The following is a 16,881-nucleotide window of genomic DNA, read 5'->3' as shown; positions in this document are numbered from 1 at the left end:
CTATTAGTGGAAGGCAGAAATTATTAAGGTTGAAAGTTTCTACAACTTAAGCTTTAGAACCCAAATTGCTAAGGGCTACTCCAGGAATTTTAAAAAGGTAGATTTATGACAAAAGTCTCCCCAATAGGAGATAAACCATGCAACATGCAATCAAAAAAAAAAAAAAAAAACTACCAACTAAAATACACATGGGTTTAAATTCATAGATCATAAGACCTAGCAGGTTATTAAGAGAAAGCTGGATGCTCAGGACCTTTCACAGTTGACCTCCAGATGAATTAACCAGCCCTTATTTTAGAGCCATAGCCAAGAGGGAAAGGAGGAAATGGAAAGTAGGGCAGGAGTCACTAAAAAGGCCACCTGCATCTGTTGAAGAAGAGCAGAGATGATGGTGATGGAGGGCAGTGGGGCAGTGTCAACCAAAGGCGCCATTTCCTTCTCCCTGCTTTGGTTGACCCCTCGAGTTCTTGCTCTCCCACTGGCCACAACGGCTTTCCACAGTACAAAGCTTGGGGCTCTAGCCTCGGCAAAGTAATGTGCTTCACCTTCCCTCAGCATCAGTCCCAGCCTGGAGGAACCCAGAGGCAGCTATGGACCTTTCTTTTGTTCAAATGAATCCAGTTTGCCCTACAAATGCAGATGGGGAAACTGAGGAAAAGTAAGGCTTCCAAAGTCTTCTGACCAAAGAACCTGGAATCTTACCTGCAATCCTGCAATCTCTGGACTGCAATCTCTGCAGTCCTTTCCCTAAAGGATCTCTCTCAGGGTAGCCTCATTGGAAGATGGGAAAAGTCCCCCTAAATCCCCCAGGCCTATAACAAACAGCCCAGATGGGGGCCGTATCCCCCCCCCCGGGGGGGGGCAGAAGGCAAAGCTCTCCACTCTTAGAAGTCCTTTCTGTCACAGTTTACCCAGTGCAAATTTCCAAACGACTTTTTTTTTTTTTATCCAAACGACTTATTGCATATTCACGAACAATGGAGGAGGCTGCAGACAGGAGAGATGGAAACAGGGGAAGGGACCCTGAGGTTAAGTTACAAGCCCCAAGTCACTGTATTGGTAACACCTGGAGCTTGAGAGAACTTCCCTGAAAGTGCAAAATGCTTGTGGCGCAGGGCACTGTTTTCTGCAATTATCTTTAAGGATGGGGGTTTTCAAATACTGAAGGCTGAAGACGGAGGAAGAAGGGTGAGTCCTGAGCTCCTACTAAAGGAGAACCGTCACAGTGCTACATCTTTCCATCCTCCACCCCAAAACGACACCCGCAGCCTCCTTCTCCTTCCCACCTCCCCCTCAGGGCCCCAAAACGTGAAGAGCAGCAGAAAACCTTTGCCTCTGCCCAGTGAGTCAGCCTTGCCTAACTTCATGCGTAAGCTCTCCTGGAGTCAGCGGCAGCTCAGAGCTGCGGGTCTGCGCGCAGCCGAGATAAATTTGGGTCTAGAAGGGATGACGTAATGCTAAACCCGAGAGGTAGCTGCCGCCTCCCGAGGCTCCAGTCGCCAGGGCCGCCGGCTGACATCCCAAGCACACGGAAAAGCACCGAGCGACCCAGGTGCCCGAGCTGGGGGGACAGGGAGAGAAAGGACAAAGGGGCGGGAGGAAACGGCAGGGGGAGGCAGTGTTCATCCGAGATCGCTGAATCTGGAAGTTTGTTGTTTTTAACTTCAGTTTTCTGGTGAGATCAGGCCACTGGCAGAGGCTCAAACAGCTGCACTTGACTTCCATCCTGGTCTATCTTTTCCCCTTAGGAAAGGGCTTCTTACAATTTTATTAAATGGCCCTTCTTACAGCAGCCTGCTTTGGCGATTATAATGGATGTGGTAATTCCTCAAATGCCCTTTCCCTTCTTTTTTGCATTAACTTGGATCCAAGAAGAAATCTGCATTGCAGGACTCAGTTCATAGGCACCTCTAAGACACTTGCTGCCCCTGGAGCATCCATCCCACTTGGGGGTGCAACTGATAAAGTGCTCTGGATTTTGGAAAGGGAATTTGCTAGGGACATGTCAAGTTAGTGTCCCCTCAAATAATATTTCATGGTTTATTTCATAGAAGTTTATCTTGTTAAGCTTGTTTCTCAGTTCAGTCCCCATTTTTCATTTTTCAGATGAGAAAACTGTGGGCCAGAGAGGTATGGTAACTTACTTGAGGCCACACAGCAGCTATCTATCAAACCCACCAAGCAAGGATTAGGTTTCAGGCCCACAGACTCTGCCTGTGCTCTCTACCCATCTCCATAGTTCTTTTTCTGGGTGACTCGTGTTCTTAAAAATAAATAAATAAATAAATAAATAAATAAATAAATAAATAAGAATACATTTTCTGATCTTTTTAATGTGTGGAGCACCAAACCTTTAAATATCAAGTTACATTCCAAAGGGATCCAAAGCCTGCTTTTGTTTTCTGTTTAAGGTTCATTCTTCTCTAAGAAAAGGTGGCCTCAGAATCAACTCCCTTCCTGGTGATGAGCACAAGCCATATGCCTAACCTCATGACACCCCTTTAATTAAAAGACCACCACAGGTAAATAATCTTTACTATGGAAATAGTTTCCTTCATCGGGAATATGCCTCCTGTATCCTTTTTGCCAAATGACATTTCATCATTTGTTGCTCTAGCCACTTACTATTCTCCTTTAATTTGTGGTTATACTCATTTGTACTGGTAGATTTCATGACTTTCAGCCATTCCTGGCATATAGCCTGCTCAGCCATGGTATGTTATTCTTTTGAAACATCGCTCATTCCATGAATTAACATTTTCCTAAAAATGTTTGCATCTATATTCAAAAGCAAGAATATACTGTATATATTTTTGGTTGCATGTATCAGGTTTTGGATGCGATGATCTGTTCTTTCAAAGGTAGATGCAACTTGCTTTTAAAACCTTAAAAAAAATAAAATAAAAGGAGGATCGCCAGAGGCCTTCCCTGCTGCTAAAGAGGATGCCCCACATTCTTGACACAGTCCTGGGTAACTCTCCCTCCCTTGTCAGGAGCCTGGCTAGAGCTCCCCTGCCCCCACCCCCACCCACTGGCATCGCCACTCCCTTCCAGGCAGCAGACACTTGTGGAGGTCACTCTTAGGCCCAGCCAGACCCTGGAAACTACAAAGTCACATACTCGGCCTGCTGCCGGGGGGCTGAGTTCTCAGCTTCAGGTGCACCATTTAGAATAAAAACACCAAAAAAAAAAAAAAAAAAAGAATAAAAACACCAGGCCCTTGGGACTCAAGATCACTCAAGGACATAAGTGATCTCGCCATCTCTTCCAGCCCCAGCATTCTGATTCTAGGATAGTGGGATTCCCCAAGAGCTTAGAACACTATGCCTCATCTGTGTACTAGCTTGCACGTGATGAGAGCCAACTATGTACCCAGTGTTGCTCACGAACTCCTCAGCACACCTCAGAGATTCTCTGTTTCACAGATGAAGCCCGGAAAAGTTAAGAGATCTGCCCAATGTCATATAGGTAATGACCAGATTCAAGCTTAGATTTTCTAATTCTGGTACCCCACAGCATACATTAAGGTATGTTTAATCAGATGAGTCAAACAAAACTGGGTTAGGGCAATGGTCTCAACCAGGGGTAATACCATCCCCCAGGAGGCTTTGGAAATAAGTGTCACAATGATTGGGGGGAGGGGGTTCTGCTGGCATTTAGTGAGTAGGGAACCAAGGGTATTACAGCCTGCAGTATCCTGGACTAATCTGCACACAAATGGTCTCACCAGTAGCTCCCTTGCTGAGAAACACTAGGTCAAAAGGCTAAAGAGAGAGAACTCATCATTCATTCAACAGATACTCCTTAAGCATCTCTTACGGATTGTGCACTAAGCTAAATGCTGAAGACAGAATAATGAATGAAACTACTTCATGACCCCGGGGCTCACGGTGCTTGTATTCTAGTCCAACACACTGATGACAAGCAAGCAAAATCATAATAAATTGTGATAGGTAGCACAAAGGATAAATAATAAATGTGGGATAGCTTCAGGTGGGTAGAAGTTTCAGGGCAATCACAAGGACTGTCTAGGTCAGCTTCTCAAACTTTAATGAGCACACACATCACCTGGAAATTGTGATAAACTACAGGTTCAGATTCAGCAGGTCTAGGGTGGGGCCTGGGAGTCCCATTGCAGATGCCAAGGCTGCCCATCCTAGGACTACACTCACTCTCAACAGTAAGGGTGAGATAGGAAAGAAACCACTGAAAGGCTTTAAACAAGTAAGGGACGTGAACCCAGTTATATTTAAGATCACTCTTGTTTCCTCGATCTCCACTGAGGAGATCACTTGACCTGAACCAGCTGGCCCACACTGTCACAGTGGCAGCCAGGGTCTATAGCTCATCTCTGCAGCTCACACATGCTTCTCCCCTCTGGCTTCTCTGGCAGAAGCCCTTGGCTCCAAGCGCGGCCAGACCAGTTGCCCTAGAACTTGAACGCCTTCAGGAAACCTAGTATAGCCTGATAGGGTGTGGATTCACACCCCTGACACCCTAGTGTGCAGAGCCACAGGAGCCCTACTGGTTGGGTGAGTTCCCCAGGGGCCAGGTAGTACTGCACATACAAATAGCAACACCCTAGACCATTGCCCTTCGGAAGAAGGGCCCTTATCTGACATTAGTGTCAATACCCAAAGAGTCCTGGAAGGTTTTGGCTGCCTTCTCTCTGCCCTAGGATGAGTGGGAAGGAAAGGAAGTCACCCCAGGGAGGCATCCCCAAGAGGACCCTCAGCTTGGACTTCAAACATTCCAGATTCCATCTCTAGCCTCTTGCCCCTTGAGGCCTAAGTTTTCCTAAGAAGAAAGAAAAACCTAGATTGGAGTCTCAGCTCCACTCTATGTTAGCAGTGGCTTTAGGAAAGTTAGTCAGCCTTGCTAAGGCTGAGGCTTTCCTCGTTTACAAATGAAGATAATTCTAGCACTCTCCTATTGGACGTTTGTGAGGATTTAATATAGAGCACTTAGCATGGTGCTGGTACATAGTAACTGCTCAGTAAAGGGGACATTATCATTATTCCTCTGGAAAACAGAGACAACATTGCACTTGTCAGCAGTCCCCTTGCAGTCAGGTATTAGACTCCTAGGAGACAGGCAAGAATTATTTATTGGTCTCTATTTGTCTATCATTTGTACTGGAATATGAGCTGGAACTGGAGACCATACCTCCTGCACTTTGAAAGCATGAAGCACAGGGCTTGGCTCCTGGAAGGTTTTAGAAATTATCTGTTGAATTGAGCTATATCTTACAGCTGGTGAAATGAAAGAAATTTGTATGCAAAGAACTCAGAGTTTTATGAGTCAAGAAATATAGTATGGGAGGTCAGGTGTGGTGGAGGTAAGAGGCAGATAACACAGGGATACCATAAAGCAGTTCTGGGCCCCTGTAGAGAGAAAAACAGAAGCCACCCCAGCTCCCCCCACCCCCACCTGCAAACAGCAGTCCCAAACATGCCTTCTATTTTAATACAACAGTATTAAAATTGTCTCAAATCATCTTTACTCGAGTATTCCTGCTAATGGCCATAAAGATACAAGAGTAAAACATCTCAAATAGTAGGTAATCCAAATCCCTTTTTATTGGCTTTAGTTTGAATTTCCCAATCTCCCCTAGGACACTATGTTTATCTTTCTAATTTTGCTGTGTTTAAATTTCCTTAGCAGATGCTGCAGTTGGATATAAGAGGTATGTGGCCAAGGGCATGTTATATGGGAGAGTGGGCTTGGTAGGAACACTCATATGGACCATCCTCCAAGTACAGAATGCCCCAATCTGTAAAGAGCTGGGAGTGGAATGTGTTTATTTACAAGGCTGCTTACAGGGTACTTAGTTTCCTAAGCACAGGCAGAAAAAAAAAAAAAGAAAGATCTGTAAAAAATTACAAGGACAAATACAAAACACAAAAGATTTTAAACATAGGGGTAGGGGTAGGGATGCAGGGAGGGGAGGGACTATTCCTTTTAGGAAGCCTAAGATAAATTTTTGTTTCATCTGTAATGATGGCTAGAACCATAGACACAAAGGTCCAAGCCAGAGGCACTTCTATATTCTTGGGGTTCACTTTAAGACAATGGAATTTCTACAACCTGGCCCTGGAATAGAGTACAGACTCCATGCATGAGGGCAGGGACTGTAGCCCCAGGACCTAGCATAGTGCCTGACATAAAGCAGCAGTATGTGCTCCTTAAATATCGAATGAATGAATGAATGAATGAATGAATGAATGAATGAAGAATTCACAAAACAAATTTAGGGAGAATTCCTGACAAGCAACATAATTCCACAGATTATAAAAGGATTTGCCACAAAGGCATTTTAAAGAGAGGTTCTCCAATCTAAATTTTTTAAAAGGGGGATTGTATTTACATATATTTCCTGGAGATTGATTGCTCAAAGCCAGGGTCACCTGCACTTTCAAAATGTTTCACAAGCAAGGGGCCTAGCACAACTCTGTCAAGATGAGGAAGCAAAGAAGAAGCCTCAAGCTCTGGAGGATGGTAGCAAACTCCCATTATTTTTGGCCAGAGAGATCAAGTCAGCTGTTGACAGCTTTAACACCTCCAGCCAGGCCACTCAGGGACAATGATACCAGAGACAATTACTTCCCCTTAGTAGCAGAAGAGCCAGAGAGCAGGTGTCTATCTCTGTGGAATTGAAGCTTCTCTCCAGTGTGAGCTGGGAGCTCCACTCACCACTCCCAGAGGAGGCCCTTCTGGGAAGACTTGTATTTCTCCTCTTCAGATATGGCTTGGGTAGCCATCCTGTCACTGTCACTGCCTTTGGGCTCCTTCTACTTCCCCCAGGCCCAGTGTACAAGAAAAAAATTTTTTTTCTAAATAGCAAATTCAAATTAGCTTCATTTTGAAAGACTATTGAGAATGTTGCAATGACCTTTGCAATAACCAGACACACCCTAGGTTTGAGAATTGCTGACTTTTATAAGCACCTGACCTGTAAAACAAAAGCCCAATTTGGGGCTCTGCTTGTTATCCATTCTCACACCAGGTGAGAGCCCCAGAAGAATCTGGTTCTGCCTCTGCTGTGTCATCTTGGGCAAGCCACTGTCCCTCTCTGGGCCTCAGCCTCCTCATCTATACAGTGAGGATGATGGATGTTCTATGACCTCTAGGGCTCCTTCTGGTCCTGACCCTCTGTCTTACTACCTGCCTCATTTAAAAAAAAAACCCCAAATGGAGTGGAAGGAAGAATGAGAAAGGCAAGAGAATGGCTCAGAAGGCCTGCCTGCCATACATCCCCACAACTACCACAGCACCCCCCCATATCTGCCTGCAAACTGCTTTCTTCATACTGTAGGAAGATTCCTATTTCTTGGCTGGATTGTTGCTTTACTTCTTTTTCTTCTCTCTCTCTCTCTCTTAACTCAAAAGCCACAAAACCACAACTCACCTTCCCAAAACGGGTCATTTGGAAGCCAGAGCTGTCAGGGGGTTCAGTGTGTCAGGCCTGGCATACTGGTGGTATCTAAGTGAGGACCAGGCCAGGGCAGCCATGTGCTTCTCCTCCAGAAACCCAGTTTAAATCAATATTTATTCAACTGTATTTATAGAAAGTAGTGGTGGTAGGGAGGAGGGGATGGGGTAAGGAGGCAGGGGGGATCTAAAACAGAACAAGCCACAATGACTGATGCAAATCTTTGTGGCCAATTCGTTTCTGCAGGGCCGGGCTTTTTTTTAAAGGCAAAAGACCCGGCTTTTGATGAACCTGCTGTTGGCCCCAGTACCATAGCAACAGCCCAAGTCCTCTGATATGCCCAGAGGACAGACTTGGGAAAGGCAGCAGGAGGGGGTGGTGTTTCCTAGGAGCCTAAACTTGAGTTAGGGCCAGAAGAGTTGAACAAGTCTGAAAAACAAAAAAAAACCTCTCTGGTTGGCTCTTCTGTCCTCGGCCTCACTTCTAAGCCTTTTCTAAGCAGGGTGTGTACAGGAAGACCTTGAACAATCAACAGAGTGTTTCAAATACCAGCTCTGCTTTGGGTTGCTGGGTGACCTTGAGCAAGTCACTTTACCTCTCTGGACTTCATTCCTTGGCTGGAAATTGTGTACATGCATGTATCATTAAGACTGGAATCAGAGGCCTAGGTTCAGAACTCAGCTCTGCCACTTACTAAACCATATGACCTTTGGGCAAGTTACTCAACATCCCTGCACCTTGGTTACCCCCTCCATAAAATGGGATAATAAAATTGCACACATCATGGGGTTGTTGTGAAGACTGGAAGAGATAATTCATATTTAACCCCATACTTGGTATATAGTCAGTGCTCAAAAAATGGTAGCCAGTACTGATACTATGTAAAGCAATTAGTTGCTGCTGCAACATGCTGGCACTCTCTTTATTTTCTTCAGTTTTCCCTCCAAACTCTTGCCCAGTCATCCTCAGATAAAAATCCCCATTTCTAGGTGTGTCAATGGAACAGTATTTCCATCAGCAAAGGAAGGTTGATGAGCAGCTGTTGTTTTGCCTTGGAGCTGATGGAACCTCCTTTTCCCATCCAAACCAGGAATGGCTTAATTCAACTTCTCCAATTTTCTAAGGGTCCCCTGGGTCCCCTCCGCAGGGTGCCCAGTCCCTGGGAGCTCTGGGACTCTGAAAGCCACAACAATATCTTCAAAGTCTACTTCTGGCATTTAGCAGTGGGCAGAAATCATAATTAAAACTGGAGTGGAAAAAAAGTTGAATCTGAGAACATAATTTAGGATGCAGTGAAAATAAAAACCTGATTTGGACAGCCCGGGTGGCTCAGCGGTTTAGCTCCGCCTTCACGCCCAGGGCATGAACCTGGAGACCGGTGATTGGTGATCGAGTCCCACGTCGGGCTCCCTGCATGGAGCCTGCTTCTCCCTCTGCTCCTCTGCCTGTGTCTCTGCCTCTCTCTCTCTCTCTCTCTCTCTCTCTCTGTCTCTAATAAATAAATAAATCTTAAAAAAACAAAACAAAACCTGATTTAAGAATGTTCTTTACACAATGCCCCAAAACCCAAATATCCCACTTTACCCCCACCGTAAATCAACCCACAGAGTTTTCAGGGAAAAAGCAAGTGCACATAGTAGATGCTCAATACATATTTGTGGAATGAATGAATGAATTGAAAGATGCCTGCTGTGTAGAAATGTGACCTGCTTGAACATTAGTTGCCATCAAAGCCCTCAATTTTAGCAAAGTCACCCTAGTACCCTGCTCTCTAAGCTAGTAACTGATCCATTTCCAGGGTCACAGCTGATGACAGTGGGCACTTTTAACAACCCAGGCCTGACCTACTATCTCCTTGAAGCCCCTGGTCTTTACAACCCAGGGGCAGTCTGTGTGGATTACGGGAGACCCTCTTTCCTTGGAAGAGATCAGTATCTCCAACTCTTCTCCAAGTCCCCAGAAAGTCTATACTGTGTCCCCCCGGCCTTCAAACCTGATCGCTGTGTCATAGCCAGTAAAAGCCAATTCAACCAATCAATGTATATTAAGTATCTCCTGTATGCCCAGTGATGCACTCTATGCAATGGTGACATATACTGAAATACTATAGGTGATCTTTTCCCCTAGGATGCTATTATCTCCCTGTGAGGATAAAGCTAATACACAGGAATCAAGTAGAAGTCTGCATGGTACTGATGATTGAAGCTCAGAGAAGAGGCTATTTATTGAGCACCTACTATATTCCAGGTACTTTTTTTTTAAGATTTTATTTTATTTATTTATTCATGAGAGACACAGAGAGAGAGAGAGAGAGAAAGAGGCAGAGACACAGGCAGAGGGAGAAGCAGGCTCCATGCAGGGAGCCAGATGTGGGACTCGATCCCAGGACTCCAGGATCACAGCCTGGGCCGAAGGCAGGCACTAACCCGCTGAGGCACCCAGGGATCCCCTATTCCAGGTACTTTATAGATGTTTAAATGGAGCATCTCAATTAGTTGTTCAGCAATGATGTGAGGCTGGTTCTATTGTTATCCTCAATTTACAAAAAAGAAATGGAACCTCAGAGGTGAGGTAACTTGTACCCAAAGTCATGAAGCCAGTAAGCAGCAAAGGAGGAATCTGGGCTCTGCTCTGAGTAACCGTAAAGCTTTCATTCTCTCAAGTACACTGAATTAAGAAATAGCCAGAGGAGGCTTCCTAGGGGAGGTAGGAACTGACCTAGGTCTTGAAGGGTGAGTAAGATACAGATAACCCCAGAGGAGTAAGAGAATGAAGCCATTCTAGACACAGGGAAGAGTCTGAGTCAAGTACAGAGGCATGACTGCCTAGCATGCTTGCTGGGGGACCTGCTGGACGGGAGCAGAGGAGATTAAGTGAGGAAGGCAGGGTGGGGCCATATGACACCACAAAGCAGCAGCTTCCTCCATCAAGAGGAAGAGGCTGCTCCTTGGCCTGTCCATGCCCCTAGGAAAGCACCTCACCCTCAAAGGCAGATAATCCACTCCAGGGAGCAGTGCCTGCCTTCTATTCCCCTGTAACCCTTCATCTCTATCTTAACCATCGCCCCCAAAAGCTATCCTCCCCAGACACTGAGAAGCCCATTTCTATCCTCTGGATGTTACCTGTTACAGAAGCTTCTACTTGCCCACTGAGCAGCTCTTCTGTGAATCTGGTTCTTTTTCCCTTACAGTCTTAACCTTTTTTCCAAAACAGGAAGTAAAGATTTTTCCCATTATTAGTCAGTTCTAAATTGCCACCTCTTCACTGGACCCCAAATGGATATAGGAGATGATGCCAGAAGTGATTTACATATAACTTCTGATTTTGTGATAACCGGTCCTCGCTTCCATGATGAATATTTCTGGAGACCTGTGAGATCCTTAAGGATTCCCATCAGTTGGCACGTCAGGAAAACGTACCTGCATATCCCTGGGAATCCTGGCCTTGCACAGAGCAGACAGTCAATAGTGGGGGACTTCATTTGAACACCTTCCCCCTGAGGAGATTCACCAAATCTACTGGGAATAATTCAGCCCTGTGGCCACAGCTTGGGGAGCACTCCTCCTACGGAAACCTCAAAGAGGCAATGAAAAGCAGTTCTGGCAACAATGGAAAATATGGCAAGCTCCTGCCAAGTAAGTACTTTGCAAACAACAGTGAAAACGAAACGTGTGAACTCGTGACCAGGGTCTAGTGGTGCATTTTGGGAAGGTCTCACAAGAGCCCGAAATGGAGAATCAAGGCTGACACACGTCTCAGGGGGGAAGAGCGTCCCTTTAAGAAGGGACCCTACCAGCTGGCCACACTACGGCTCCCAGAGATTTCCTGGCTGGCCTCCTGGCCCCACCCACCAGTCTCTGGCCTCAGCAACGCGTGACGTCAGAGAGAGCCGCAGCCGGCGATAGGCCGAACCACGCAGCTAGGTCAAGTCCAGTCAGAGGAAAGAAGTTTGTCTCCATGTGGAAACCATGTGTCTCTAGCTGGGAGGGGGAGGAGGAGGAGGCGGAGAAACTGAGATCAAGTGATTACAGGGGAACTGGCTGAAATGAAGGCGGGGAGGTTGTGCACCTGAGCCGGCCAGCACTGCCCTTTGCAGGAGTGACCTAAAAAAGAAAAGGAAAAAAAAAAAAAAAAGCTTGCCCAAAAAACCAAAGCTTGAGCCCCCTCTCATTGTAATAACAATTGAACAACTAGGATCCCTGCTTCCTTCCAAAAACCAGGGACCTGAGAAATGCCGGAGTCCTATCGGAACGCCCAGGTCCCCCCCCCTCCCCCAACGACCGAATGATGTAAGCGTTTCGGAAAGCGGGGCTCTGAAGCAAAACAAGCCCCGCGCGCGCGGAGCGACCCGCAGTGCCCGAGCCCGGCGCACGCACGACCCGCCCCCCAACTCGCGTTATTGCTGTGCACACGCGGACCGCCGTGACGCGCGGGCATTGTGTGCAGCAAGCAGAAAACAACGGCGAGCGCCGCCAGCGCGAAGAAGCGCCCCCAATAAAATGAGGCAGATGTAGGGCCCGCCGTTTTCCGTACCAGGAAACCGAGACCCGGCGGGGCGGGGGGGGACCGAAAGCGGGGAGGGTAAAGCAGCCCCCGTGGGCCGCTACTGGTTGCAAGGGGCATAATAGGGGCCCCGGAGCTGGTCGCCCGTACTTTGCTGGAGGTCACCCTCGCCTGCGAGAGCTGCTGGGGAGGGGGCGAGGGCCTGGAGCCGGCGAGGTCCCCGCAGCCAAGCCGGGCAAGGCGCAGCGCCCCACGCTCTCGGGGAAATCTGGGGGCCGCTGGCATCACGTCATGCAGAGCCAAACAGCGGCGGCAAATAGAGGCAAGGGAGCTAAAAATACTCCCGCGGGGAGCCGGCCGGAGGGGGGAGCAGCGGGGCCGAGGGGCTGATTACGCACACGAAGTTGACTTTGGCTGGGGCGCGGGGGTTCCCGACCCCCTCGCGGGGGCTGCGGGGCTGGCAGCGCGGCCGCTCGGGAAGGGCACCGGGAGGAAGCCCCCCGGCTTCCCGGCCACAGGCGCCCGGCTCCCCGCCGCCGGCCCGCCCCGCGCGGGGTAGCCCGGCCCGGCGCGCCCGGCCCTCTGCTTACGTGACTGGTGGCCACGCCGGTGCCCCGGCACGGGGTAAACTAGGAGGTGGCGACGGCCCGGGCGGCGGGGGACGGCTCGGGGGAGGCGGCAAGGGGGGCGGAGGTCTGCGATTGTCTGCGGGTGCGCGGGGGGGGGGGCGGCGGGACGCGGTGGAAGCTCCAGCAGCCTCCTTAGCACACCATGCTGGGGTAGGGAGAGGGGGCCGGGCTTGCCACACACTGCCAAGGTGCCCTCTTTTGGTGCACCCCCCCCCCCGAGTCGGCACCACGGGACGGGCTCCGGAGAACCCCGGACGGGGGTGAGGGGTAGCCAAAGAAATCACGCCCCTCCCCCCTCCAACAAAAGCAAACACACCAAACAAAACCACGTCTTCACCCAGCTCCCCAGCAGCTCTGGCTTTTCAGAAACTACCCTCCTGACGAATGCACCTCCCCCCCCCCATGAATAATCGCAAACTGATTCGGCTACACAGCCAGCGATGCGCCTTTCTCGCAACCCAGGCACTCCGAGAAAACAGGAGAAGAGAAAGAAAAGAACACACACAACCGTCCTCCCAACACAAATCCTTGGTTTTGCCTTCAGCCGCTGCACAATTGCGCCGGCAACACACGGTTCCTTTCACCCTGGAGGCCTGGGGTGTTGGTCAACTAAGGTGTTTTTGTGTTTGAGGATTGTTGTTGTGTTTTGGGGGGAGGAGGTTGCAAGATCTGACACGTTGCAATCGGACCTCTTTTTTTTTTTTTTTTTTTTTTACCCCCTCTCTCTTCTCATTGATCTTCCTACTTGTTCGGACAGATTAAACAGCCTGGATCTCTCCAGTCTATCGGTTTATCTGCCTCGACCCTTTCCCCGTTCACGCAGCTCCTATTTGTGAGGACCGTGCTGGAGACATCGCACACGCGTGCCCCCGTTAGGACGCTGAGTCGACTGCCTGGGAGGACCGGGGGACCCAGCAGGCAGGGGCAAAAATGAAACAAACAAACACAAAAAGGAGGCCAGGCCGGGTGGGGCTCCCAGCACCCCCGCCCCCAGCCCTGCTCGCCACCTGAATCGGCGGAGGGGGGGTGGGGGCGGGGGAGGGGAGGAGGACAGCAGAAATCCACCAGGCAGGCGTTCGCCTTCCTCGCCAGGCGCGCTCACTCGTAAGTCGTCTCCCGGAAAATAAAGAAACCGCACACAACAGCCCACACCTTCTTCCCCAACTATTGTTTCCTGCGAGATCCCAAAGTTTCCTTTTAGCTGCGTCCCCCTCGCCAAGTTTCCCGGGCGCAGGATGGCGAGTCCGGGGCGAGCTGCTGGCGCTGCCTGGCCCAGCCGGCCTGTTTGGGGGAGGGGGGGCGGGGGCACCCCAGGGCGACGGAGGTGCTGGGGTACAGTATCCGTGGACGCGACGGCCGGAGCCCTGCTGCGGGCGGGGAGGGAGAAGCACAGCCGAGCCGGCCAGACCAAGCCCACGCCGTGGAGGGCTGTTTGGTTGTTGTGGTTGTTGTTATTGTTGTCGTGTGTGTCTCTGTGTGTGCTTTTTTTTTTTTTTTTTTTTTTCTCGAACCGCTGAGCTCTGCCTACGATTTCCAACTTTCGGCTTCTAATCCCCACCCCACCCAGGAACGAGCAACAGAAAAACAACACTTGTCTGCCCGAGAAGGCTCCGGCGCGGGGAGGGGGGGTGGAGGGGGGAGAGGAAGAAAGGCGACCTCGAAGAGATGAGCTCTGGGCTCAGTTGTCAGCAAACAACACTCCCCCGCTCGTCCACCCGGCGGTCGCCCCAGCCTCGGGGAGACGGACAGACGGACGCACCGACAGGCCCCCCTCGCCCCCCCTCCCGCTCGTCTTTGTTACATCTTTAGCAGCTTTGTGCGTGCGTGTCCTTTCTCCGGTGTCATCGGCTTTACTGCCGAGGGCTGGATGTGTGTGTTGGGGGGAGGGGGACGCGGGCCGAGCAGGCGACAGGGGTCGCCCAAGTGGTTGAGGAAGAAAGAGCCGGGCGCCGAGGAGGAGCCGGGGCCCCTAAACTTACTTTTGTTTTCTTTCTCGATCTGCTCCAGGTAGCTGGCGGCCTCGAGCAGAATCTGCACGTTCTGCAGAAAAGTGTTGATGTGCTTCTCCATCGAGTTCTCGCTGGTGTTGAAAATGTCCGAGAAGGGGCACCTGAGCTTGGCCCCCGCGGGCTCCTCGGGCTGGGCCGGGGGCTGGGGCGCGGCCACGGCCGGGGGCGCGGCGGGGGCCAGCCCCGCGCCCTCGCAGCGCGCCTCCTTGCGCGGCCGCCCGCGTTTGCCCATGGAGGAGCCGGGGTCCGCCGAGCTCGTCCTCCTTCGGGGCTGCGCTGCCCGGCCGAGCTCCGGTCCCCGAGGAGCCCCGGCTGGCTGGAGCGGAGGAGGCGCCGGGCGAGCAGGCGACCTGACTTCCCGAGCCTCGCTGCGTGCAGTTGTGTGTGCGAGTGTGTGTGAGTGTGTGTCGGTCTCGCAGTGGGTCTGTGTGTATGGGAGATTGAATGAACCTACAGGACGGACGGAGGCGCTCTGGCGCCTGGGTCCTAGCGCGAGCCTGTCGCCGCGGACCGGTCAAAATAAAAGGTGGAGACTAGCGAGGCAGGGACCGCCTTCTGCCCGTCCCCGCACCCTCCCCGCCTCTACCCAAATCTTACCTCAGAGCAGAGCACTGTATTTCAACACGAAAGGAAAAAATAGTCGATGCCCCGAGCGGACCTGCAGAAAAAACAAACTAGTAAGCTGGGTTTTGTCTTCACATAAAAATAAGACCTCGTAAATGGTCCAGCACAATGCCTCGCACACTAAATGGTAGCTATGACTTCTTCTTCCTTTTTTTTTTTTTTTTAATGAAAGCCCAATCCGGGAAAAAAAAAAAAAAAAAAAAAAACCATCACATGTAACCTGAAGTTTCCCACCCCCAATTCACACGCCCCAACGCACAGACAGCCACAGAGGCGTGCGCCTTCACGGGGTCAAATGAAATCCCCAGGCCGCCAAATCCCAGTTACAGATTTACTCACTCTTTCTCCCTTCAAATGCAAAGTTATTTTCCAGGAAGGGGGAGGAGATGTAAGCATCTCGCTCCACAAGTCCTCTTCCCAGCCTTGGTCCAGCTGTGCAAAGCTCACGCTGGGGTGCCTCCACACCTGGCACCCTTTTATTTGAGGGACTAGCAGAAATGGCAGCCCGTGACCCTCCCACCCCCACCCCCATCCCAGCTGAATTCCGCCTTTTGGCTCTGAAGACTCCTACCCCAATGTCAGTTGACATTGTTGTTTTTACTGGACTGCTATCACCCAGTCAGGATCTAGAAGAACCAGGGATGCTTTCCAGGCTTGGGAGGTACAGCTGGGAGTCAGAGGGATAGCTGAAGGCCATTAGGGAGTGTCACAGAGAAGGGTTCAAGTCCACCTCCCAAGCACACAGACTGTGTGAGTTTGGGCAAGTTCCCTAACCCACTCTTGGCCTGTTTCCCCTTCCATGAAACTCTGATAAGGTTCTTGTGCTGATTAAATCACATCTGCACTTAGCACACTACCTGGCCCATAGTAAGATTCTCTCAGTCCAGACCCAAATAAGAGCGTGGGTCCCTTACTTGCATCTAAAAGGGGGAGGGCACGAGGGACAAGCTGCAGGAAACAAGATTCTTCTGCACTTTGTTGGAAAACATCTCTGCAACAAACCCATCTAAATATTGTCACCTTGCAAGGCCACCTAGAATTTTCCTGCAGGAGAACCATTTACATAGAAGGCACATGGAGTACTGCCCCCTGCAGTTGAGCAACCCAGCCACTCTGCTCAGGAGCAGCTTCATACGCAGAACCTTCAAGAAAGTCTTGTGTGTACTTTTAGAATATAAAAACCTGCTGCTATGACAAGAGCAATCAGGAACTGGCATTTTAAAGCCAGTGTGTTCACATTTGGGACCATAATATAATCATACTACACATACTTTCTGTCCTGTGACAAATTTTGCATGGTTGATCTCTGCATCCTTTAGCTAGGATAGGATAGAAGCCCCTAAGAGCTGTGAAACAAAAACTCACCTTCCATTATCAGAACAACTGCTGACTTTTTGTTTCTGCTGGGACCGTAACCCGAGTTACTCATGTTTAAAAGCCTATAAGTATCTAAGGACTTTAGGAAGATATAGTTTCAAACAAGTTGTATCTAATGCCATTTTGCAAAAACCGGCACTTGTGTGAAACAGCACCCATCTCCCTTGCCCCAAATGAAAGATGATAGTGAAGAAAGCTAAGCCCGAAGAAAACCTTAGTTTTCACTCTGCTGGCTACACCAAATGTGTACATATGCACTACTGCGACCTATATGTATGTCTACACACACCCACCAAGATAGGCACAC

General features: G+C 49.8%; 1 protein-coding gene across 1 annotated transcript in view; it reads right to left on the bottom strand.

Annotated features, from left to right (window-relative positions):
• MXI1 (MAX interactor 1, dimerization protein) overlaps positions 1 to 15,043 on the bottom strand; it is a 79,665-nt gene extending 64,622 nt beyond the window's left edge. Inside the window, exon 1 of the mRNA XM_055300551.1 lies at positions 14,544 to 15,043. Coding sequence (XP_055156526.1) covers positions 14,544 to 14,805 — 262 coding nt within the window. The 5' untranslated portion in view covers positions 14,806 to 15,043. The remainder of the gene's footprint in view (positions 1 to 14,543) is intronic.
• Between the last annotated feature and the right edge of the window lie 1,838 nt (positions 15,044 to 16,881).

This window comes from Nyctereutes procyonoides, unplaced genomic scaffold, assembly GCF_905146905.1.
Source record: "Nyctereutes procyonoides isolate TBG_1078 unplaced genomic scaffold, NYPRO_anot_genome, whole genome shotgun sequence".
Lineage (NCBI taxonomy): Eukaryota > Metazoa > Chordata > Mammalia > Carnivora > Canidae > Nyctereutes > Nyctereutes procyonoides.
Note: the sequence above shows the minus strand (reverse complement) of the source record. Positions and strands in the feature narration are given on the sequence as shown.